Source organism: Amia ocellicauda, chromosome 22, assembly GCF_036373705.1.
Source record: "Amia ocellicauda isolate fAmiCal2 chromosome 22, fAmiCal2.hap1, whole genome shotgun sequence".
NCBI lineage: Eukaryota > Metazoa > Chordata > Actinopteri > Amiiformes > Amiidae > Amia > Amia ocellicauda.
Window position 1 is genome coordinate 4794559 of NC_089871.1, and position 24056 is coordinate 4818614.

Here is a 24056-nt window from a genome sequence, read left to right on the forward strand (position 1 = left end):
AGGATCCTTGATCACTCAGTTATTAATGGACACCAAACGAGCACGATGGGGCGAATGGGCTCCTCTCGATTGGACATTTTTTTATGTTCTTAACCACCAAAATAATATCAGGACCTGAACACTGGTGGCATACAGGTGCTTAATCCCATTGGGAGGATTACACAGTCTGGCCGTGACACAAAGCAAACCACACAAAAGCAGTGCAGTGTGTGTATCGGTATATCAAAACAGTAACGCTAATGTGATTTTCTCATGCAATGCGTTGATTATTTATTTTGGGCTTTTTCAAGAGTCATACCCTTCTGTAGACTATTTTTGGTGCATTTGAGTTGTAATATGGAATTATTTTTTTTGTATATATATAGTGACGATATGAGCCCTTTTCAGCCAGTATTAATACTGTGATACGCCTGAGATCAAAGGATTTATGCAGCACGATTGCGGTTTTCAGGTTTAGTGGATTGTAAAGGTGAGCGCAATAACTTCACAGATCAGTGTCGTCCTGCTTCGATGCCACAGTTTCAGCTGGAATCCAAACGGCAGGATCTCAATAGCGATAGGGTTTCTTTTTTATGTAGCTGAAACATCAAAAGCTGTGACTTTTATTATGCTCTCAGTGGTGAAAACAAACTTGCTGTAGACCAGAACGGTTCCCATGCATTTCTAAGGTGGGTTCAGGCTGTTGTGCAAACAGAGAGAAGAACAATGCGGACGGTGTTTCTGTGACACTTTTTTTTTTTTTTTAGCAGGCTTTTGTGTTTTTCGGGACAGAGTTTGGTGCCCTGTGTTACTGAGGCATGCAAGGCCGTGTACAAGTAGGAAGTCATTGTTGTTGCTGGCCGGGCTCAGGGAGGATCTGACTGTCCTGTTTGGGTTGGACTGGAGTCAGATCTTATTTAAAGCACGCGGCGGGTTCAGAGTGTACTTGGGGTTGGAGTGGAAGACTCGTCTCGTATCGAAGCCTCCGCGAGGTTGCCTTTGATCAGCGTTTGGCAGCGACGCTCTTATCTCCAGGCAGAGATAGGCCGAGTTGTCTGAGCGGTGCAGGCACTTGCACTTCACAGCAGGGCTCTGAGTGAGGGTGTCCGTCCGGATGGAAGACTTTATTTCTATCCATGCGGTTTCTCTCTCCTCTTGCCGCTCTCCTGGGATTACTGTCAAGGCCTGGATTAACCGTTTGACAACCCCAAAGTATGATCAAACCAGTCAGTCACCTACAAATGTGAGGCGAGCGCCGCCTTTAAGGTGACCTATATTAAACCAGGAGTCCTCACCCTAGTGGCAGGACTTTACCAAGGCTGTGGCAGCACCATGCCTCTGACTTAACTGCCCACAGTGCGTTGAACATCCTGATAAATCAGGGGTTTCCTACAACTCTATTCTGCGTCTTGACTTTCTGATTCAAGGGTTTCGAATACAACTGTTAACTATTGTGATGTTCAGAAAAACAAAAGTGCAATTTACACAGAAAATGTTTGTGTGAGAGGTGGGAGCCATTGAGGAATCTGGGAGGGCAGGACAGGACAATCCCTGGCTGGAGCGTCACCGCTGGCGGCTGCGTCTGGCTGCGATCAGAAATGAGAGGAATGATAATCCTTGACACGGTACAATAGCGTTTGATCACAGCGCCAAAATTAGTCCTCAGATCTGTATCTGTAGCTACACATTGAACTGATTCTTACATGCTCTGGAGACGCGTAGCCAGGGAAGAAAGGGTCCGTCTGCTATAGCGAACACACGCTCCCCGTCTGACGTGTGTGAACTGTGCCGTCAGGTTTAAAGCGGTGAGTTCTGATCAAGGACATCTTGGGTCCAGCTCTGTCCCAACCCCTGCACGGGCACGGCCGATGAAAACCTGATAAAGCGTCTGAACTTTCTCTAAAATAAACTTTCTCCTAATTATGTACAAATAAACAGTGTCTAAAATACAAATACACACAGAAAGGCAGCTTGTTTTAATCAATCTCAAGGATATTCTGAATTCTGCGCCCCCCCCAATGCTTCGGTTTCTGCAGACAGGGAGCTGATAGCGGAGCGTTGAGAGCCGGGACAGCTGACCTTCCAGCAGCTCGTCTGTACAGTGGGCGACAAACACCCCCGTTTCCCTCCACTGTCATTAAAGAAATGAAAAGCAGGGAAATGCCTAAATGAATGTCAACGACAGAGGGAAATCTGTGCAACATAATTTCTATTGTAGTTGTAGTCCAGTGTCAGGAGGCTGCACTGCTGGAGATAAATCTGTGCTTTCGATGAGAACTTTTTGTTATGGATTTGATAAAGTAAATGCGACTCTGGAAATCAACTGCTCCGGATTGTAGCTGTATTTTTGAACAGAGTTAATTTATCTTTGTGCAAACAAATCAGTGTTGCCCACTCTCTCACGCGCAGTGCATACACACACCTGCAATTACAATCTCTCCATCATCTCTGGTCCAGCAGGTACCGACACCAGGCCAACCAGTGCCACTTTCCCTTTCTCCTGCATGGGAGGTATGTCAGAATAGCTAACTATTGTAAAAGCTGTAAGCCGCAAAATGCCACGAAAGCCTTCACAGTGACGGCTAATCTATCTCTTTGTGTGACTGCTATTGGATATTAAAGGAAAGGTATTCTTGTTGACCTTTTAAAGTCCTTGGCCGGCCTTCTTTCTATTAGTGCATCTTGACGTTTATGTTTGGAAATAATGTTGTTCTTGTTTCTGGACTTTTCCTTTAATCAAAGCTGACACTGTGAAACACCGTGAAACCAGCAGGAAAGCCCCTCTCCTTAGGAAAAGTCCAACATAGAAAGGATTAAGAAGCCCATGAGCTGGCAGTGTTTGTTTATGAAAGGGAGGGAAAAAAGTACAAACAAACCAAAACAAAGCAATTATGGAAAACCTTGCAAATAACTCAGTGCGGCCATTTCCACACATACAGGCTGCAGTGTTGTGTGTGAATTTTGTCTTAATCCTCTTACATTTTCCACTTCTCACTTCAGACTTCCTAAGGATCATAAATCCCAGCCCTTGAAAGAAAAACTGCTTTGTTGTTTTGTTATGTTGCAGTTTTTTTTTCTCTCTTTTGGTCAGAAAACCCGAGTGAAGCACTACAGTGAAAACACGGAGAACGGCACCACTGATTGAGAACACATTGCGCCAATGAAAGGCTTGCGGTGATGGAGATATATTGAATTTAACATTAAGGAGAAACGAAATAAGGATCAAAGGAAACAAAAGGCTCTTAATCAGCGCGGCCTTGCCAGGGTAAATGCGAGTGAAAACTCACACAGACCCGGATTCTACCCCCTCGCTCAGCCATCAGTGGAGGAAGTTTGGGAAGGCAGAGAAGGCAGTAATTTGAATCAGAAAGGAGCATCGTAACCCACACCAATACTATACTTATCCCGTCTGATTTTTCGACTTTAATCTCACCGTGCTCCCAGCTGGCTCTGGTTAAGTGTCTCACGTCAGATTCCTCTCTCCCCGTGCCGCCGTCACAGGCAAGATAAACTACAGCGCTCGCTCTTCAATCAGACACCATTAGCCCGCTTTATTACAATCAGTTTTTGTTTTCTTTCTTTTTGCATGGGGGGTTATGGTGGAGGAGCCCAGTGATGTTTCATTTCATGTCAGGCATCTCGTATTGGAACAAGATTGACCTTTTTATTATTTATTTTCTTTTTAAAATATGATCTCCGCAGTATAGCATTGTTTGTTTGTTTGTATGTTTGTTTGTTTGTAAATGCCCTTGTCCACGGTGACTTGCAGATACAGGTATCCAATATGAGGTTGACAACATCTCGCTTCTCTCGCGACAGTCACATTAATTCACTGTAAATCTTTGGTTTTGTTCTGGAATTACAACTTAAAGCTCCAGCCAATATTGGCTTTACAGAAGAGTCCTTCAGGAACTCAGAGGAGATTTAAGTTGACTTATCTATAAAAAGCAGCTCTTGATGAATCTTGATGATGTGGTTGCTGGATTGCGATCGTGAAAACAGCTGAAAATAAATGCTCTTGCGGGAGGCATTTTTTCCGAGTGCTTTGTTCAGTCCAGTTCTGCTCTTGGACAAACAACTCCATCTTGATGACTGGCCCGTTCCTCATCTCTCCTCGTCCCGGCCGTAATGAATGCAAGGCAACACGCAACAGAGCAGAAATTCGGGGCGCCCTGTGTGAAAGAGACCTGGGAGCCGCAGGGGTTCGGGCTCTGTGAGTGTAAACCGCCCCGTGCCCAGCTTGCCCACACTCCGTTATTTATAGCAGTGACCCCTTTTCCCTGGTAATGAAATCAGACATTTGCGATCCTGTGCGCTCGCCTTCCCAGACTCCTCTGGATGCCACACGGACAGGATCGTATCAGACATCGGGGGCCAGGGTGGCGTGTCTACTCACAGGAGCAGACAGGCACAGAAGGGCCCGGCGCATATTATCGACTTGAAAAATTATATGTCCGTTTTTTTTTAAGTGGAGGTTATTAATAAGAGCAAGGCAACAGTCTGCTGCCCAGTATTTCATCCTCATTAAAACAGGACTTCAGACTGTACAGGTAAAGGTGGCAGGACGTCTGAACACCCGACCTGGTCCGCTTTCAATTAGCCTTAATGAAAACCTACTGCCACAGTGTCCTGCACTGCTGAGCTCACAGCACCCCGGCCCCCGGCCCTGCGCTGGCTAATCACGCTGAAATATTAATGCTGGGTGGACATTCATCTTCTCATTACAGCCACTGATTTGTAGTAGAGAAAAGGCATCACTTAAAAACTTGTGACTTTGTATTTAAAAACTATTCATTTGCCTGTGCTATATTATAGCTACTCTACTGGTTTGCACAATTTTAAGCTCATGCCCAGAGATCTACTTCAGGAAATGATTGTGCTACAAAGTTAAAAGTGGATGAGAAAAGGGAGCTGATTGTGATGAGAGAGTCATGGTTGGCATTGGTTTCCTAATTCAAGAAGAAAAGGAACATATATGTACTGGACACAATAATAAGCCGTATCTGAAGGGCACGACATTTTCATATCATGCGAGATTTGTGCAGCACAGAGGGGGTTTAAAATAGCACTCAGGCAAGACTGGAGTCAGGCTACATTAACTCAGCCAGGTCTGCTCTGGTCCCAGTAAGGTGACTTGTGATCAGTTGGGTGTGCATGCGCGACTAGGACACTAGCTCCCCCCACCCCCACCCAACTGTCCAAGACATTTCAGGACCTTAACGCCACAAGTCTCCCAGCCGCAGTGACAGGGGCTGGCTTCGCTGCCTCATCAGTGTGTACCGGCTCACCCTGCACACAACGAGGACCAACACATCCCCCTCTCTCACACAATAACACGTCCCCAGCCAGCTGAGGGATAATTAGATAATTCAATTTTACATTATTGTGTATGTATTCCAGAAAGGTGCACTGCAGTTACGTATGGGAACAGCATAGCGAGCCAGAATCGTAATAGTGCAGGTTTTTTGGGATAATAAAGTACCATGACAATTTCTATATAATTGATTAGCAGTTGCAAGCTGAATAATTATCACCCTATTACCATGTAATCATGTGACTGACCATTTGCTCTGGCCTGAAAAGGATCAGTGTCAGTCAACAGCCGGGCCTTTTTCTTGTGGAGGCACACCAATAAAAATAGAAAACAAAGCGCATCTTGTCACAACACTGCAAACAGTATCAGCGTTCTGTACCGTAAGAACGCAGCTCCAATATTACTTCACAACCGAAATTTAGAAGAAAAAGATACAGGCTACGCTACTGCCAACTCCCTCTCTCTCTGTTTCCATATCCTAGGACCTTCATTACATCTCCAGAGGTAGGCAACGGTTAAGACAATAAGCTGCTTGACAATATCAAAAGGGATTTCTGACACTAATATAAAACACATACCCTATTTAAAATTGGAAACCCATAAATCACTCTTCACTTGGCAATGTAAGACCTGCTCCGGCAACAGAAATAACTAATAACCTCTCTGCCGTCTAAGACACATGCAGATTCTCCTCATTAAAACACTACAAATATGTGACGTACGCTTTGATGTACGGCGCAGCACTGTATTTACAGTCCGAAAACGCTGTCTTCTCCGGGAATTTACAGCTTGTAGCCTGCACTCCAGTTTAACATGTATTTTGCTGCTCTGCGACTTGGAACTGTCACAATATTTCTCTGGACAGCTATTGTTTACTGTTCCTGCCGCAGCATTCATGGAAATCCGTGTCAGGTCAATCAGCCTGGCGACAGAGAGAGCAGAGAATTGAACACTACCAGAGAAAGGCAGAAGAGGAAAGCACTCTGGAATTGAGGTATAAAGAGTGAGCGATGATGATCTCAGCGTGGGGACGGCGTTAAATCGGCTCAGACAGGCCATTGTTAGGCTGCATTAAATCCATGACTGATATATGAAATATATGAGCAACACTTTCCAAAATGATTTACACCATCTTTGTTCCTGGGAGGAGATGCGCAGTGGAGGGAGAGAGCGGATGTTGTCTGTTCAGTGATTGTGCCAGCTGTTTGAACTGTGTAACACGCTACAGTTTTGTGATCCCGGTATCTTGGTATCGATAATATATCAACCCCTTTCGTACACACACTGTGACATATTCATACAAACGCTGACACTTAAAGTCCTGGCTATGCCGTGACTTGGGTTAGTCTCCGAGACACCTCTGAGAAAAGTCAAGTGACAATTCTCTTTATATATTAAAAAACACACCAAAAACACCTCCTTGAGGAACAACCTCAATTCCTAACCCCTTCCTAGTGCATTTTACATATCTTTTAATGTGCTTCCCCTCTCCCACTCCCTCTCTCTCTCAAACCCCACATTCTCCTTGGCTTTCCCTTAAGCAAGCTGTTAAGAGCAGTTTCCAAAACTGTCCACAAAAAACCCATTTGCTGGAAGGCCTGACCTGCTCACCCCTCCTGCTGGGTATTGCACAAGCTTGCGAGCCGAGTGACAGAGGCGCAGCCGGGATAAATGATACAATGACATCCAGGCTCGACGTGTCAGCGGAGGGGGGAAGCGGTGGCAGCTCTGAATACAGGAATTATTCTTCTTCGTCTCACACTGTCGCAGCGAATTACGCTCAAGCGCTTGGCTTGCTGAAGAGAGCGACCCTGAAATGAATGGGTGAGTGCTGAGGGAAAAAAAATAATGACTGTAGTCTTCTTTCACACTCCAGTCACTTTTCACAGCACCATACTTTTCAAGCTCAACTAATGTCACTTCCTTTTCTTTTTTTAGCTGCTACATTGAGTGTCTTTCAGTAACAGAGTGCACTTCTTCTCCAAAAGCAGGGCGAAAGAGAGGCCTGGGGGAATGTGACAAAGTGATCAACTAATATTTTTCAGTAAAGTATCCAAATACTTCGCTGGGAAGTGAGGACTGCGGCGAGAGACCTCTGTGGAGAGCGCGCTCGTATAAATGGCGCGTTGGAGCGGGAGGCCTGCTGGTCCAAGCCACCCCGTTGTCCCGTCCTTCCACCGCACACACCTCAAAAATATACGAATACTCGAATGATCAGATGGCACACTGAGTGCTGGAATGAGATTCAGAACGAGCCCTTATTAAAGCTGTTCTGCTTTGATTTCTCACTTTAGCCGTGGCCTCTGGGGAAGCGAGGGGGGGGAGATCAGCTGTCCAACTCTCCTGGGACAAGAAGAACGGCCACACCTGTCTGAGGTGAGCTGGAGGGACAGTGGACCTCATCGCACGGACAGACACTACACCGCCTGGCACAGTGGGGCACTCTCTGGGATCAGACCCAGCGCCGGATGCCTTCAGGTGGCCAGGGTCGGAGGAAGGGGTGTGTCTGGGGGCCGAGGACCTTCCAGGAGCACAAATCGCTACAGCGGTTCGCCGAGAGAGCTCAGCCACGTCCTGCCGTCGACACTAATGCCGTTCCACATCCGCAAATCTGTTCTGGGCTTCGGGAGGCCTGTCTGGATTCTGGCGAGGTGGTTCAAAAGTACAGTAGGGAAAGGTCGGCTTACTTCATTCAAAGATAATAATGCTTGATTTGCGATAACTTTGTTTCTGTAATTTATCATCTAAGTGCTGAAATTAGCGAAATCAGGATTGATTGATGCAAGAGCGGCAAATCATAACAAAAGCCATCGCTCAATGGTGCGCACCCAGCTGTGTGGTTTGCCGGTCAGATGTATATCTTTTATGGTATAACAAGCCGTCATATCAAGGCAAGCACTCAGTCAGATAATCACCGTAATTTTGTGCTGATGAATATGAGCGATGCTGTCCAATTTAAACAGTCTGTATTTGAATGTAACTCTTATTAGCAAGCTTCAGGAACAATAGGAGTTTTCATATGAGGAGACTTGGAATCCACATCTGACATTTTAAAGATGCATTACCCCTCCAGTGCAGTAGAACGTAATTTCTTTGGCAAATTGTTATATTATACACTTTCTTTCTTTGCACACTTGAAACACGGCAGGTCATTTGCTGGACTACCAGATTTACCTACAGCAACCTTGATTATTAATTCTAGTAGCATTAAGTCACTTTGATCAATAGGAGATAGGAAAAACGATTTCAATTAATTTACATGAAAATTAAACTTTTTTAAAATCGGAGTCGAGGCTCTTTTTGGGTTCTATATAATAACTTCATATGGCAGGGAAACAACGCGAAGCTGGCATAGAAATGGACGAGGGGCATTTCTTAAAGAAGGTCGAATTAATTATAGGGCTATGCAGATGTCATTGAGCAGATCACTCCACCTGACAATAAGGGTGTCAATTAAGACTTCGCTGGTGCTTTTGCACGCTCGATGACAACAGCGCTGATAACCTTGACTCCACACCGTCCCTCCGCTCTGTATTGCACAATATCGCCTCACAGGCAAGCGTGGCATACATACAGCATCTCACCACCTCCACTGACAGGGAGGGCAGAAAATCACGATCACGATACAGACTTATACAAGATGTAAAATGTTACGTAAACTACGACGTGTTATTAAGAGATCTGACAATAATGGAATGGTTCCACAGCCCACAAAAGGAGCTGGGTTATCAATCTTTAAACCTATTGTTGAATAATAAACTACATTTCACAAAATTCAAAACTCAATCATAAAACCATTACAGAGGTAATCTGACATCTTCATTAATTATTCCACGATTGTGGGCTGTCCCCACACGCCCAGGTCTGATAGCAGACAGGGCTGAATAATCTGCAGAGAGAATTAATCGTCTGCCCACCTGGGTGAGACTTATTACATTAATTAAGAGAAGTTACTCCAACGGTGTGTAAAGGCACGTGTTCATATAAACCCCCGCTCCACAGATTACACCAGGCTTCTAACTTAACATATATCGAGGAATGCAACCCAACTCAAATCAACAAGATGCCCTGAAGGACTGTCTCAGTGTACGACCTCCACACGGTCGTCTCACACCCCTACATGGTTGTGTAATAATCCAGGACTGTCGTGCTCATTACTGCACGCTCGTGAGCCAGACAGACAGTGAGTCATGCCAGTGGTGGTCAGCAGTGCTTATTGACGGTGTGGAAAAGATGTGCGGGGTCCGGGGGCAGCGAGGGTGACCGGATGCCTGTGAGCTGTCACTGACATCTTGTTCTCAGAGCAGGCCCTGTGGCACGGCTCTGTGCCGTCAGCGTGGGCTCCCTGCGAAGCGTTTAAAAAGCCATTATGTATAATAGCTGTTAAATGAAGACAGTGTTTATCTGGATCACAGGACCCCTTCTCACGTCCACAGCGCCACCCCCAAATCCAGGGAGAAGTCATCTGGTTTGTATTTAAATGCATAAATCCAATTAACCTCTTTATAACAGAGCACGGGTATTCTGGACACAGTGGTCCTACAGCGTCTTTCGTGGTTTCATAGTAAATAGTAAAGACATACAAGGAGCTGTTATAAAACAGACCAGTACATTGCATTTGGTTTGTTTCTTTTAACTGAAACATCCGAACACACGAGCAGAATGAAACGCATTCACAGAAGAGGAATATTGCAAGAAATACCTACACCTAACCAAAATAGATTTTATAACAATCTGGAGCCTCGGACACTTTACATGTTTATACCGTCTCTGTATACATCGCACTGTTGATATAATTACGGAGGGTTCCCAAACAAAATACGAATCCATTTTCACATCAGGTTATCAAAAATGAGAAGTGAAGCCCTTTCTATAGACCGGTTACAGAGAGCACGTGAAATGCTTAAAGAAGGAAAAAAATAATGTGAAGGGTCTGTGTATCGTGTGTGGGTAGGTACTGTCCTCCACACGGCTTAAATGGAATTTATGTTGGGTTAGCACCAATGAGCAAAATCCAATTTGCAACATTATGTTGCCGAAGAAAATCTAATTTCAGGATGACTGCATTTCAGTAGTCTGTTTCTGAGCTCTGGTCTCTCTCCACGTCACCTGCCTCCAGTATCAGCGAGGCTCACAACAAAATGGCATTGATGGGAACGGTCTCGCTGCGTTTCGAGGCTGTTTTCGATAGAGGTGGTCGTTTCTGGTGACAGACAGAAAGCCGGTGGTTAAGACTCTCGTACAAAAGCATGATGTCAATGAGCACAAAGAGCAAATTCACCGTGTGTATCTGTCCTATAGTCAGTGTTGCTTGGATCTCTCACGGTACAGAGATTGCCTCCGAGCACATCATCTCTGAGAGTGGGGGGGCTCTGGTCATAGTAAGAGTAAGTGCCGTACCATCTGCTCTCGCTCATCAGCGTGTCCCAGACAGACACTGCTGTCATCAGAAGAGTGTCCTCTGCAATGTGCCAGGTATGGGCTGTGAGGACAGAGAGGGCAGGTAGAAATTCACTGACCAACCGTCCGTAGACGAGGAAGAAAAATGGGAGACGGTGAAGGAACCGTGGAAGAACGTGGTGTTAGTACGTGGAAAAATAGAGTTGTATGTAATCTTTCAATGCTTAATAAACATTTCTCATCACCTTTTAAAATCATCCTTGTATTTGTGTGTCATTCTCTGTAAATCAAGTGGGAAGTCTGATGTCTGAGTCTAATCAGGACTGATATAATACATGTCACGTCAAATCCCTCCCTGTCTTTTGTATTTATTAAAAAATATACACATTCCTCCTTGTTTTGTTTTATCTTTTGTATACTCACTTCCTCAGCAAAGGGTTAACCATATGTTTATCACAGAGCCCCAGGGCTGCGAGTTGAATGTAATGTGATCAGTAATGAATTTTGTGTTACATTAGCCTGTATAAATGGACGGACAAGCGTAGACTACAAGTGTCCGGGAGTCTGAGTTAATCTAATGATGCAAAAATAGAGACAGAACCAATTACAGAGAGGGCCAACTCGGTGCTGCTGCAGGGACTGCAAATGAATAGGTACAAATCAAATTACCGGCTAATAGACGCGCTACAAGAGGGGGCAGTCAATGCTAAACGCATTAGGGCCTTGTGACCTCCCTGCTCCACGCGGCAGCATCCAGAGTCCAACTCTCATCTTCCCTCAAAAATCAAAGGAACTCTTGTTCACTTAAGCAGAAGAAGAAAGCGCTGTTGCTTCCTAAATGAGTTAAACATTTGGATTGTCAGAATGGCAATTTCCCCTTTTGGTTTCGATACGAATGACCTAATTTATTATTTTAAAACCTTTGAAATGTACTGTTTCCAAGCTTATCCGTGCAAGAAATCACTTTAACAAACCAGAGACAGTTTACAAAGAAACGCTGATCTTTTATAAACTTGAAAAAGAAAGAGAGAGGGGGAAAAGAACAGGGATAAATGTAAGTGCTTTGAAGTCCCGACTCCGCTGAGCTTGGAAGATGCATTAGCAAAGTCAATGAACAAAATAGGTTTTCTTATCAAAATGTTTCTTAGCTCTTGTGTTTGTCCTGGCTGATTGAGCTGCAAACTGCTGGGACTAGATAGAGGAGGGATCTTCGGAGAAATCTAGTGAGGACATTAAAACAGCTTGTTCTTCAAGGACCTATAATGTTGTCAGTGAATCTGTAAGAGCTCCTTCGTCTCTCACTGACCTTACATGCTCTCTTTACATAAACATACACGTATATATATATATATTATTGTATTCAGTGATATTGTATTCATGACAAAGATTTCAGTTGAGGAAATCTTTTCACGGCCACTACATTCACATGCACAATATACATGTATAAATTGAGTTTATTCTCAAATGTACAAAAATATTCTGTTATTGTTTCTGAACATTGTCATATTAAGCTGTTCCTCTATTTTGTTTGTCCTAACTGATGATGATTGTGAAAACAAATTGGCGGTCCAAAAAATATAAAAAGATTGTTATCAGTAATTATGTATCTCATACAAACACCTAATGAGTTTAGTTTGGAAGTATAAAAATAAACATTCAAGGCATAAAAAAAAATACACTAAACAGTAGCAAACAAATCAAGTAAGCAGTTCTTGAGTGTGAAACTGCTTATTTTCTAACTATATGACTGAAATGGCGATATGGAGGATTCTCTGCAGTTAATTTCTACTCTGGGTTTCCTTCCTTCGGTATTAAAAGAAGAGAGTGCGTTCCGAGCGCTGAGTGGAAACAGTGAGTTTCCGATTCTTTCCCCCATAATACCAAACACAAATAAACACGCGGGGGACATTCCTGCCCCCCCATGTTAAATCATTACAGTTGATGAGGAACAGGAGGTCAGAGCAGGGAGCATTGCCTCTCACCCCGGCGCTAAATCACCGGGGCCGAGAACAGATCAAATAGGGGAGACGGCAGCTCGGGGGAACATAAATTCAAGCACAGCATCATCAAGGCCTCAGCTACTTCGACAGTTTTTTTTTAATCAGTGCGATACTTCTGTTTTTTTTTTTTCAAACTTTACACAAACCTTAGTAAAACGTTCAGATTACATACATGACACATTAGTGCTCGAGACTTTGAAGAGTGTAATATTAAATAAAAGCATTTGAAAGACTCCTGACCTGGTGAGTCTACCATATAGAATCGCTGCTGGTTGGAGGGGTTCCGGTCTGGATTGTCACACTGACGCCAGGGATGTACTGGACATTTTGGGGTGCAATGTCTGTAGCATGGGCTAGGCGTACAGGAAGTGATACCATTTTTCTCTGCTTTCTTCCTCAGTGTGTGAATCAGGGCTGTGTATATAAGGAGTGGGATTGTGGGATAACAAATCGAGTAACGACGGACAATGTCCCCCTCCTTTCTGAAGCGGCCCTTACCTGTCCCGGAGCCCACGATGTCCCTGCTGGGAGACTCTGACATGGCGTCAGCCAGTCTCTCTCGCAGTCCCTCCTCCGTGTTGTCGATGGAGGACATGTGTCGCAGCCCGAAGCTCTCCGGCCAGCTCCCGCACACCTCCAGCAGGGTCACGCTGCGGTCAAAGGTCCCTGCGGAACACAAAGGAGAGGGGGTGTGAGTCAGTCTGCCCGCCTGTCAGTCTGCCCGCCTGTCTCCCTCGATACATCTGTCTGTGCGTCTATCAGCAGGGGGGTCAAGCGTACCGCCCTGCCTAGGACTGCGTAGCTTCCCTGCTTGTCTGTGTTGAAAAACAGCCCCCCCACCCATGTAATACCACTGTACTGACCAAGACAAGGAACAGTATTAATGGTGGAAAGTGCTCCAAGATCGAACATTGAAAGAACGTTTCGAACAAATCGCAGAAAGATAAGAAATACTAATCCGATGTTTAGTATAAGTTTGACCGGTTATGAACCCCACTGGTGGCTGCTCTTACAGAGAATATTGTCACAGGTGTCAACAACAGGACCGTGTCAGGAAATATTCTGAATACTGTGGCACCAAACAGAGTTCATTAACCTGCCTGTAAACATTTCCTATGAGAATGTATACATTTATACATATTTACATAAACACACACAAAAACAAGTGAACACAAAAAACAGTAGCTCTGCAACCTCTGCTGAACTGGAGGAAAAAAGCCCCTCTGTAAACAAATAGACCTGGTAGAGGCGAGAGGTTGTCTGGCTTTTGTAATCACAGACTCAGATGAGAGACACCAAGGGGGGGAGACGACGGCAAAACTGTGCTTTCCCTCCACAGATACCTGGTACATGAAATACAGCTGGGTTATCAGGATCTGAGCGAGCTGCTTTGATCAGCAGGCAGCAGCTATCTGCACTTGTCCAGGGCCCTGCGTAGCCTCACCCACACTCTCCCACACTGACAGCTGCTAATACCCAGGCGAGAGAGCGGTGCGGGCGGCCGCCGGCCTGGCCCTGATAGCGGGACCGGGGCCTGCCGCTATCTGCTGGTAAACACTCGGGCAGGCAGGCCGGCCCATGCACAGCAGATAACTGTATACCACTTCATACGGTGTGTGTGCGTGCGTGCGTGTCGGCCATTGATTCCTCGAAAGGATCTCGTGGTTGTGAACAGAACAGGCTGTACGGTGGTGTGTGAGTCTATATACACTACATGAGCGCTCAGGGGAAGTTAGTTTGTTTCCCCTAGACTACTTTTGAGTTTTATTAGTCAGCATATAGTTTTAATAACCCTAGAAAAGACTGAAGTAAAATAAATGACAGGCCAGTGTTGTGTAGGAAATTCATGGTACAGCGTTTGCATCAGGAGCCAAGTTTGTTGATGCTATTGCACACTTAATTTAGTCTACAACAACAGATGCAATGTAATATAATAAAACGGCAGAAATCCTACATTTAGAGCATGTCTTTACTGGATCTGTATAAACACTTGGAGTTCTGCCCATAGTGTGAGTGTGTGCGTGTGAAAGTGTGTGCATGTGTGTGTGTGTGCTGGGCGAGCACAGGGGAGATGGGTTCTGGGAGCGCCGTGCCACATACAGGCCAGTCAGATGCCTGGGCCGGGCACCGCTGTTACAGACTCTCTGCACTGCCGGAGCCCGTGTCCCCCGTGGCTCTCGCACCGCGCTCTCGTGTTCATTCACAGTGGCAGTTCACTCATGGCTGCTCTTAGGGGGATTTCTTTACAAAGCTATTAAGACATCAGCCTGAATTAAAATAAAGGCAAGATCTTATCTTGTTCTTTGTTTTTTTTTATCTATAATGTTCCATCCTGTGTCTTTTTTTTATCTTTTTGCTTTGTTTTGTTTAAATTTGCTCCTCATTTAGCAGCTGCAGTTTGCCCTGGCGGTAAAAATTTTGTGGCATTGCTGGTCTGTGAGTCTGTGTGAACAGGTCTAAAGTAGGTGTGGATTATACTGTCTGTGAATACTTAGCCTGCTGCAGTTATTTTGAGGGCGAGCGCAGTGGCACAGTGATAACGGTATATTTGGATGTCAAGGTCACAGGTTCAGCGCTTTGACTGGGGCAATCAGTCCTCCAGACAGATCTACTGCCTGTCGGAGAGTCGGTCACGTCTTGTGTTCGGCATTCCTTTAGGTCTGTGTAAATTCGGGAAGTTCGGGATCACCGGATTAGCTCTTTTAATAAAATGTCAAAACTTCCACCTACATCTGGAATCACTTATGAATATATTAATGCAATATAAATTAAAAAAAAAAGGAACACAATAAAACAAAAACAATTGAACAAACAAAACAACTCGAGTGTCTCTGAGAAGTTACATTTTCTTTTTCTTTCGAGATGAAAAGCTTCTCCAAACTACTTACATATGAGGACTTAACATTCACACGGTTTTTATGTAATGTGTTTTTCATTATCGTCATGAAGGGACGGGATTATCTCACTCACAGCTGCTGAAAAACCTTTGTTTATTTATCTCAAACAACTGAAATTTCCTTAAAGATTCAATCACCCTGCTTTCACCCTCGGAGTCGAGGACCGTGGCAGTAAAGCACCAGGAGAACGGAGAAATCCACCAGGAAATTCCCCAGTTGCCGCGAAACCCAACGACGACTTAAATTTGCAAACAATGAAATGACGAGGAAGATGAAGTGTGGATAATTCAATTAGGTTTACGACAGGCTGTAACCCTGATTTCCTTGCCAATTATTTAATGTTTTTAACAGGACATCACTTTCGTTAATATCCCAGCCTGCGTCCTAAAACCATATCCCGTTAGTGCAGAACATTAGAATGATAATAAACGAACATTAAGGAGGAATCTCTGTGATTCAAAAGGAAGACTAATTGCTCTGATGGCTTGACTGGAGCACGTGTGTTCGCTAACGCAGAAAAAGGTGCGAAGCAATTCGTTAGGGTAGGGATTGACAAATATGTGCTGAGGCGTCTGCCTGCATCAACAGGCAGCTCAGAGAGGTAGTTGCAGATGTCTCTGACCGTGTGTGCATTAGTCATTAGTTCAAGGAGGACAACAATCTGACAGGCTTTAACATCAGAGCCGAGACCGGAGGCGCAATGTGTATGGTACCTTGTCAGAGCATCTACTGCACTTGAGTTCGATCAGATCCTTCAGAAGCCCTTACACGTAGGACGTGTGCGTCGATGGCCTACAGACACTGTCATTGTAAGTTGTAACGTATGGGTGAGATTTGGGAAGAGCAGTCTTATTCGAAGTGGAAAACACTGCAGACCCTGGGCCTCATCAACATCAGAGGTGCAGTCCCAGGGCAGGGCTTGTCTGCAGCGCTCGGGTTCACAGGTTCATCGTTTTGGCAGCGAGTCCCGGGATGACTGCGGCGCTGCAGACGCGTCTCTCTCTGCGCTCTGCACTCCTGTGCGCTAGCAGGTCTGTCGCACAACCTCCCCGCACACCATCCCCGCACTGTCTGAATAGCTGCAGCATCTCAGCCGCTCCTTGTGAAGTGCTGCCAGAGAATGCCTTCACAAATGTACAGCGAGGAGCTCTGCCGTGATCCCATCACCAGTTCCTGGGATACCAGACTGACAGTAAAACAGACAAGTGTAATGTTGCCACGGCAATCTAGTCCTTAGAGCTGCCAAAAGTGCTTAGTGGCGACGTGTGAGTGTTAATGTAGATGTAAGCTCCGAGGATTAACTGCATGATAGCTACCTCGGAGAAAGCATTTTCCTCACATACAAGAACCTCACTTTCATTACATTACAGTTTGGTTTTAAATCATTTACTCCCTTTCCATCTACTTTGCTATGAAAGTGTTACTAATCCCATCAATACAGCCCTAAAGAGAGGAATTACTCACGGTCTCTTTCACACAATGGATTCTGCACTCAGCTCTCTGGCTTTTTCTCTCTTAAAAGCTATTTCAGATTTTTTTTCTGAGCGTCAGGGAAAAAAAAAGAAAAGGGGGAAAAAAAGGCGATCTTGCAATTAGCCTTAAACCTTTAATAGCAGCGCATGCTTTCTCTCTAAACTGCACAGGGCTGTTTTGAGTGCTACCTGTAATCCTCTATATTATATTCAAACACATCAGGACACTTTTTAAAACATAAGCTCCCTTTCACTGCCATTGTCTCTGGGCATTAGCCTTTTGTTGGGCTGCTGCTTTACTGGAAGATGTAAATATGGAAAAACACTACCTTTAGTTCCACCCAAAGCAACAAATACAGGGCTTTGAAAGGTGTTAATGTGTGAGTCAACTGTAGGTAAGATAAAGAGGAATTAAAGACAACATCTTCCACTCCAGCGCTTCAGACACCTAAAACAATTCTGGGTCTGCATGAATTGCATCAGAATGGCCTATGCAGTGGCTCCAGCTGGATACTTAAAGCAAGTGATATAGGATATGCTGATATGCACACAGGAAATGCTACATAAATGATATACGAATCAAGCAGGGTTCTGCAGGGTTCTGCAAGTTTCTGTGTGTGTGTGTGTGCGTGTGTATGTACATGCATGTCCAGGTCGACTGTCAATATGCCGACTGCGTGCCACACAGTGCATCCCTTCAGATCAGTGGAACACATATGTCTGTGTTTGTTTGTAGATCAAACGTACATGGAAAAACTGTGTCCCTATAACTCTGTATTTTTGTCTCTGTCAGCTGTAATTATTTGTGTGCTGCAGGGTAAATGCTATCCATGCAGCCAAGTTGAGTGGGTGTTTATATCCAAGTGCAGGGTTCACATGTGGGTGAGAGCATGGTGTGTGTTTGTGCATTTGTGTGTTTGTTCTCAATCAGTCCTTAAAAGTCAAACCTTTTATTTTTTGGGAAGAGGCGGATCTGACAATTGTGCTGTAGCGTCAAACACATGAAAGAATCCAGAGCACCTTGATCAAAGCAACTGTCAACGTAAACAGTGCCGGCCGAGTCTTCATTCTACCTCCAGTTTCAGCATGGAAACAAAACGCCCTCTGTTGTGAAATACCACACTAGTGAGATTGATTGATTGATTGGTTGATCGATTTCTGAACACTGTGACCACAATGCAGCACCTGATGTATACAGCAGTGCTGACAAACAACTCACTGTCAACCATCATTATAGACCACGTCCAAGCCTGAATTTTCCTGAAGGCCTACAGCTCCAGACTGTTCAGTTGTGAAAACTGTGACCCTCTCTGGGTCTGGTCAAGGAGGCCACATCTCATGTGTGGAGAAAACTGGCAATCCAGTTCTGACACCACACTGACACTGTGTCCTATTAAATAGTCCACCGCCCGCTCCTCAATACAGAGAACCAGAGAGACTAACACGACCCAATCTCAACACCAAACAGGAGATGGCAGCCTGGCCCAGAGGTATATAACTCACTGTCCCCCCGCTGGTGTTACAGGATTTTATGTATTTATTCCCAATTCATGCTTAATTGTCTGCATGGCTTAATGACACACAGGGTAGGAAATAAACAGGAAACAAAAGGGAAATGGACTCGACGCCTTCCAGATCGACACGGGATTACTCCAGGGCTGTAGCGGCCGCGCTCCTTCGACTTGAGGTTTGGTGGCGTGAATAATAATCTTCGTAATCTCCCTGGTGCTGATTAAAGGGTTATAGCACGTTTGACACAGTGCAGGCCCCGAAGGCGGTGTTTACTGACAAACTGCTCAAATGCTCCTGACAGCCACCGAAACGAGTCTGGGCGGCCTGACATGAAAGGATGGCGCTCTGGGCTGTGCGCCGGTCAGCACGGCGACACGGAGAGGGACGGCCGTGCGCCACTCAGGTCTTCACACACCCGGGGGGGGCAATTGACTCAGAACCGAGCTGCCGCGCTTTGCCTGCAATTGATCTCTCCGGGCTGCCTGCTGACACGGCGCGCTCCCGCTGAACTCCCAGCCTGGAATGCTTTCTGTAAACAGCCAGCGTTTCAAAGGTCCAGTTTTAAAAGAGCAAAACATGGAGGAATCATCTTTTACATAATTAGTCAGCAACCGAAGGCGTTCCGTCTCGAAGCCCCCGTGACGCTCGTTTTACTTTGTAAACGTAATTGCTGAGATGTGCGTCTGGAATGTTACCATTTACGATTAATAATACAGATGCTACATCAGCGACGAAGCTCTCGGTCTGCCATCCTGTCAGTGCAGCTAATGCATTTTGCAAAGTATTGTATTACATCGAAAGTTAACGAAGCAACTTCTTGTTTATGCAAAGGTGTTAATGTATTTTACAGCTACCATACTGGAGTCATTTATTTGACATGTGGGAAAGTTGATACCATACAATCTTCTTCACAAGAGAGTTTCGCACAAACCTCACGCAGAAAGTGTACCGCTGGCGTTGTTATAAACTATAATCAAATCAAATCTATTCTCTAATAAAATGCAGATGATGCACACTTTTTGGTGAAGTACTAAGCTTTGCTCACTATCTCTCACTTTCTTGGTTGGAAGATTCAAAGTTGTCTCTGCTTCAACTACAAAAAAACTAAAATGGTGAAAATGCTGGAGTGGGGCTGAGCGTGAGGGAGGAAAGACAAGGCAACAATAGAAAGTGTCAGTGTGTGAAGAGCCCCTTGCTGTCCCTGGCTCCCCTCCTCAGATCTATCAGAGACGCGTGAAATCTGGGTGCTGGGGGTCAGCCCTGCGTTTTCATTAATCAAGGCGGTTCGTCGCAGAAACAGCCCATCCATCAAGCCCGAGTTTCACTGTGAAACCCAATCGCGCCGCAGCCTGGGTCAGCTGTCCGCATGCGATTGATGACCCCCCCGGCCGGCCCTGCTCCGCGCCAGGGTGTGCTATCTCACTGGTGGCCAATCCCAGAGCAGCCTGCAGCACAGCACAGCCACATAGAAACCCCCCACCGCAAGGGCGTTAGAGCACCCGCACAACTACAGCACAAAATATAACACTGACCAAAATGACAGAGTTTCTAATGTTTAACTACCACTAGCAACGAGAATGTGTAAATACACAGATATACATATGTGTGTGTGTATACATATATGTATCTCTCATATAATTAAATGTCCTATTCCCTAGTTACCCTTAAGTGCTGTGTGTTTTATGTATTTTGACAGCTAGAGGATATCATACTTGGACTGTTGGAAGGTGCCAAAGGTAGAATATATTTCCCTGACGCTCAGCTGCACATTAATCCATGCATCTCGGAGTATTTACACAGTAGACTGTCAGTGGCTTTTGTTCTTCCAACGTGTCAGGACGGTGAAAAGAGAATATTCAAGAAAAGGATAAAAATACAGATATGTATTTGGCGTTAAGAGGCATAATACAGATTAAGTAAATGAAGCATGCAGCTGAACACTATGAAAAGAGCCTGAAAACAGACCTCCACATGGCCGCGGTGTCACCAGCTGTGCTATTGCTCTCGGGGACTCAGGATGGTCAGCCACGGCCCCTGGACCAGCCCATGGCCTCCATCTCTGTGAAACGCACAGACATGACTTTGTCGAACCGAGAACAGCGCCTGGGATGAGCCACACTGGGCCGCTGCTGAGTAATGAGCCGAGAGGCCGGACAGACTGACGGGGGCTACCGAACAGCAAGCTACACACGCCGGGGACTCACCGGGCGGCCCCTGCAACAGCTCTGTGGCAGACGCTGGTGGAAACACCGAAAAGAAGAAAAATAAAAAATTACCAAGCAGATCTATCCCTCCCGCTCCCACAATTGTCATTATTTATTTAATTTGTTTCTGTTTACTCGTCTTACAGGTCTCTTTAGTTCGCCCTACTATCCAGGAAATGACCCGGCATCAACATAAACTCACGCTGGATTTTGTTTACTGCTGCTTTAACACATGCCAGATAAATAACTCCACATTATTTATACATTCTCATGCGAGCAGAAATGCGAACGAGGTCCCATGGCACCGCGCTCTCCGTGCGTGATCTAATTTGCGACAGAGAGCGTGTGTAACTGGGCTGTGATTGTGGCCGCGGTTCCTGCGCCCTCTCTGTAAGTGAGTTACAGTGCATAGCCTCCTATTTATCTAATCTCCAGCGCGTGCACACACACACACACACACACACTCGCTCAAAAAAAAAACTGTATAGACCGAAGCCCCAGCTGGCCATCAGATGAGAGGTGAGGGCCGAGAGCCACACGGTACCCCCTGTACTCATCCAGCGGGGCCTGGCCCTGTCTCTCAGCATTACTTATCAGCCTGCTGATGTCTAAATGAGGCCCGGGCCACAAGAGAAAGTGATATGATTGATTGGAGAAATTGTTACACCTGACTTCAGACAGCTCCCGGGCAATCAGTCGTCTCCCGCTATTATTCCTGTGCTGATAAAGTTTGGGCGGCACAGTATGTTCGGCTGCATGTCAATAGTTTGAGAGCCGGGGCCGCGGCCTCCCAGAGGTAAGGGCGCACACACTGCCTTGTCACAGCTCAGCTGGGAGGAAGGGACAGACGGCACCGGAGGGAAGGTGCTGCCACACAGAAAGTGTGAATAATGTTTCTGATACCGTGGCACAGCCGGACGCAGGCCTTTACAGCTACCACATGAACGAGAAAATGCAGATTTCCTAGCGGCCTGGAATCATAAATAGATCCACAGAGGAATTCCTTCTCTTACTCTCGAACAGGAAGCAAATAATCCTTCATAAATAAGGCTCTTAAGGCAGTCCCTTCCCTGTATATCTCTGAGAGAAGATTTCAGATTTACTGCACAGAACTGACAAAAAAAGGCAACAACAACCAAAATACTGACAGTGCCCTTGTGATGATATTTACAGTACAATGTAGTGATCTGAGTTTTGAGAATTTTCCTATTGGCCATCTTTGGGTGTGGCGCTCGTACAGCATGTTTTGGCTCCAGGGAGGGGTTGTTCAGTGCTGAGAAACAGCTGCTGAGATCACATTCCCTGGACTCTTCTTTCTGTTTTCCCCATTTCATTCATTTCCTCGTATGCAAAAAGAATACGAAAAATGCAAAAAACATTTACATTGGATTCACATTGACAGATCTTCCTGCTATCAACTAAAGCGCTTTAAGTGTTGTGGCTGTTGTTGTTTGTTGTCACTGCAGACTGAGAATTGGCAAGAACTATCAAGCACTTCCACACAGGACAATCAGTGCCGATCTGAGCAGCTGCTGTTTAGTTGACACTGAATTCCTCACAATCAACTCTGTGTAACCCCTGTAGACGGCTCTATCTGCACCCCCCAGCACTCGGCTCCTGCAGGGGCTGTACAGTCAATACCAGCCTCCCCACATCGCTCAAAGGGTAGAGTACGTGTCAGCAGCTCACGGTAGGGCAGTGCTCCTACTCTTGGGGAAGTTCGGCCTGATAAGAATTATAATTATTGTTGTTTTTTTCTTTCTTTCTTTTTTTTTTTTAAGTACTGTAACTATGGCGTTTTCTATTTTTAAAGAGACCACCAGCTCAAACAACTACTTGAAGTCAGATGGGAAAAAAAAAAAAAAAAAAAAAAAATCTCAATTGGTCTAATTAAAGGCCTAATTTAGAAAAACATATTGCATATAATGAGTTACAAACATTCCCCGCACTCGGCGCAGGAGGCTCAATTATAGGTTTTGGATACAAGCGCGTTTTATCAACTGGTAGGTCTTTTAATTTGGCCACTGTGCTCTGATGTGGCTCGAGCTGCGAAAGTTGAAAAAGTCACAAATGTCACGTTCCTCCTGGTCGTAATAATAACCCTACTCGAGCGAGCGCATGTTTTTATCTTTGTTTTTCCGAGGCTGGCGGAATCATTCCCACATGGCAAAGACACAAATCTGAAGGGTCACCCCAGAGTTCACCGGCTCTAAAGACGGCAGCGATGATGAGGATTGTCGCACATGAAATCCAGTGAAATCCCAGTTGAAAATTAGGAAATGTCACCCTAGGTGGCTTTGTGCTGCACAGCACACCATTTGGCTGCCTAATGTGTCTTTAATCTGACCGCTTTGGTTATAGAGAGTAAAGAGGCATTTCAGCACAGCAGCCAAGAAAACTACAATTATATTTCCCCCCCCTTGGAAAATAAACCCTCTTACATGGAATTAATCTTGTTGATAAAAAATAGCCCTAAGTGGCAAATGTGCCACAAAGCGCGAGCTGACCCGACACAGCGTTAGAGGATTTTAACTTGTTGCCGGGCTGTGGGATCACTTGATATTATTAGTGTAAAACCCTGCCCACCACCTGGGCTCCGCGTCTCTGTTTTCACGCTCCTGATTCTCTGTACTGCAGAGCACAACGTACCATATGCCGTGAGTTTCACGTCGCGGCTCTTTTCCTAGAACAATAATCCCTTCAAATATGTCAAGTTCCCTGTGAAATACAAATTAATTTAAGTTCTTCCAAGTGCTATTAGAGGGGAAAAGCCAGTAAAGCCCTGCAGCTGTGAACAATGTCCCAACAATACAATTTTTTTTTTGCGGTTGGTCATGATTTAATAAAATAAATTATTTCAAGCTAGCAAGAAACACACATTCAAGGGGAAGTGGTTACATTTGCATGAAAGCTAATTTTACAGCAGTGTTACTTAAAAAAATGGTTACGCTGAGAAAACAATGGAATGAAGGAATGAATGAATAATGAGTAAACGTTTATGAAGTGCGCAGTGAGTAATTGTTGAGAGCCGTCTCTGTGGGGGAGTCTAAAGCAGTGAGACATTTGTGTTGCTGTTGCACACACCTGACACGGTTTCACTGAAAAGAAACACCATGAATCATCAGAAGTGTTACCTGCAATAAAAACGTCAAGGCCTTTTTTTTATGTGGCCACACAAGCAGGGATACCGGAAAGGCCTCCTCTCGTTTGTGACCTTGCTAATGTTCTAAAAAGAGCAACTGCTCCTCAGCTAAAGCACCGATCAGCTCCTGGCATGG

The 24056-nt window shown here is 45.2% G+C and overlaps 1 protein-coding gene across 5 annotated transcripts in view; it reads right to left on the reverse strand.

The window, feature by feature from the left end:
* Nucleotides 1–24056, reverse strand: part of bcas3 (BCAS3 microtubule associated cell migration factor) — a 218228-nt gene that overhangs the window by 2715 nt on the left and 191457 nt on the right. For all 5 annotated transcript variants that reach the window (XM_066695157.1, XM_066695160.1, XM_066695159.1 and 2 more), the window contains one exon: nucleotides 13192–13359. In XM_066695157.1, the coding sequence (XP_066551254.1) occupies nucleotides 13192–13359 (168 nt within the window). The remainder of the gene's footprint in view (nucleotides 1–13191; nucleotides 13360–24056) is intronic.